The sequence below is a fragment of the Bipolaris sorokiniana genome, assembly GCF_000338995.1.
Source record: "Bipolaris sorokiniana ND90Pr unplaced genomic scaffold COCSAscaffold_31, whole genome shotgun sequence".
Classification (NCBI taxonomy): domain Eukaryota; kingdom Fungi; phylum Ascomycota; class Dothideomycetes; order Pleosporales; family Pleosporaceae; genus Bipolaris; species Bipolaris sorokiniana.
The window spans coordinates 4,697-5,385 of record NW_006911925.1 but is presented as its reverse complement, the minus strand read 5'-3'; the positions used below and the strand labels follow the sequence as shown (position 1 = coordinate 5,385).

At 45.7% G+C, this 689-nt stretch overlaps 1 protein-coding gene across 1 annotated transcript; it reads right to left on the bottom strand.

Annotated features, from left to right (window-relative positions):
* Positions 1-442: 442 nt before the first annotated feature.
* On the bottom strand, positions 443-688 carry COCSADRAFT_64344 (uncharacterized protein; the record flags this gene model as incomplete). Its single annotated transcript, XM_007707917.1, has 1 exon — positions 443-688. A coding segment is annotated over one exon (246 nt), but the record flags the coding sequence as incomplete, so codon positions are not given.
* Position 689: the final 1 nt, after the last annotated feature.

Sequence of the window (689 nt, the reverse complement as noted above, 5' to 3'; positions counted from 1 at the left end):
TATCCGACCGGGATCAGGCCCGATGGCCTCATCTATCTTATTCGTAAAGAAACCTAACGGGAAGTGGCGACTATGTATTGACTTCAGAAGGTTGAACAGCGTAACTTGGAAGAACTGATATTCCTTGCCACTCATTACAGAACTTATGGATTGACTCTAGAGAGCTAAGTAGTTTACGAAGTTCGACGTTTGGGAAGGATTTTACCGAATTAGAATTAAAGAAGGTTATGAGTGGATGATAGCGTTTAAAACGAAGTAACGTGCTGGATAAGCGAGTTGGCCAGGCAAGCGAGTTGGCCACCCCACCAAGTTTGCGCATCTTTATGAACGTATATCTCAACAACGCAATATTATAATATATAGAGAGTAATAGAGTGGACTAAGTAGTATCTAGAGTATCTTTTTTGCATGTACGCGAATTATGACCAGTCTCTCTACACCTGCTACACCGCGCTAGAGCCTGGCGGCTAACACCTGATCGCTCCCCTCCTTGACGCTCTTCATGAGCAATCTGCTGATCAGCCTCGCGCTGAGCGAGTAGATCCTCGCCGGCTCCCTTTGTAAGGACTCCACGCTTCTGTATCCGCTTTTTCTTACGTTTTCTACGCTCTAATACTGCTGTATTAGCTTTCTCGAGGCTGGCTATCCGATCCCGCATCAGCTCAGCTAAGAGTATCATTACCTCAGCT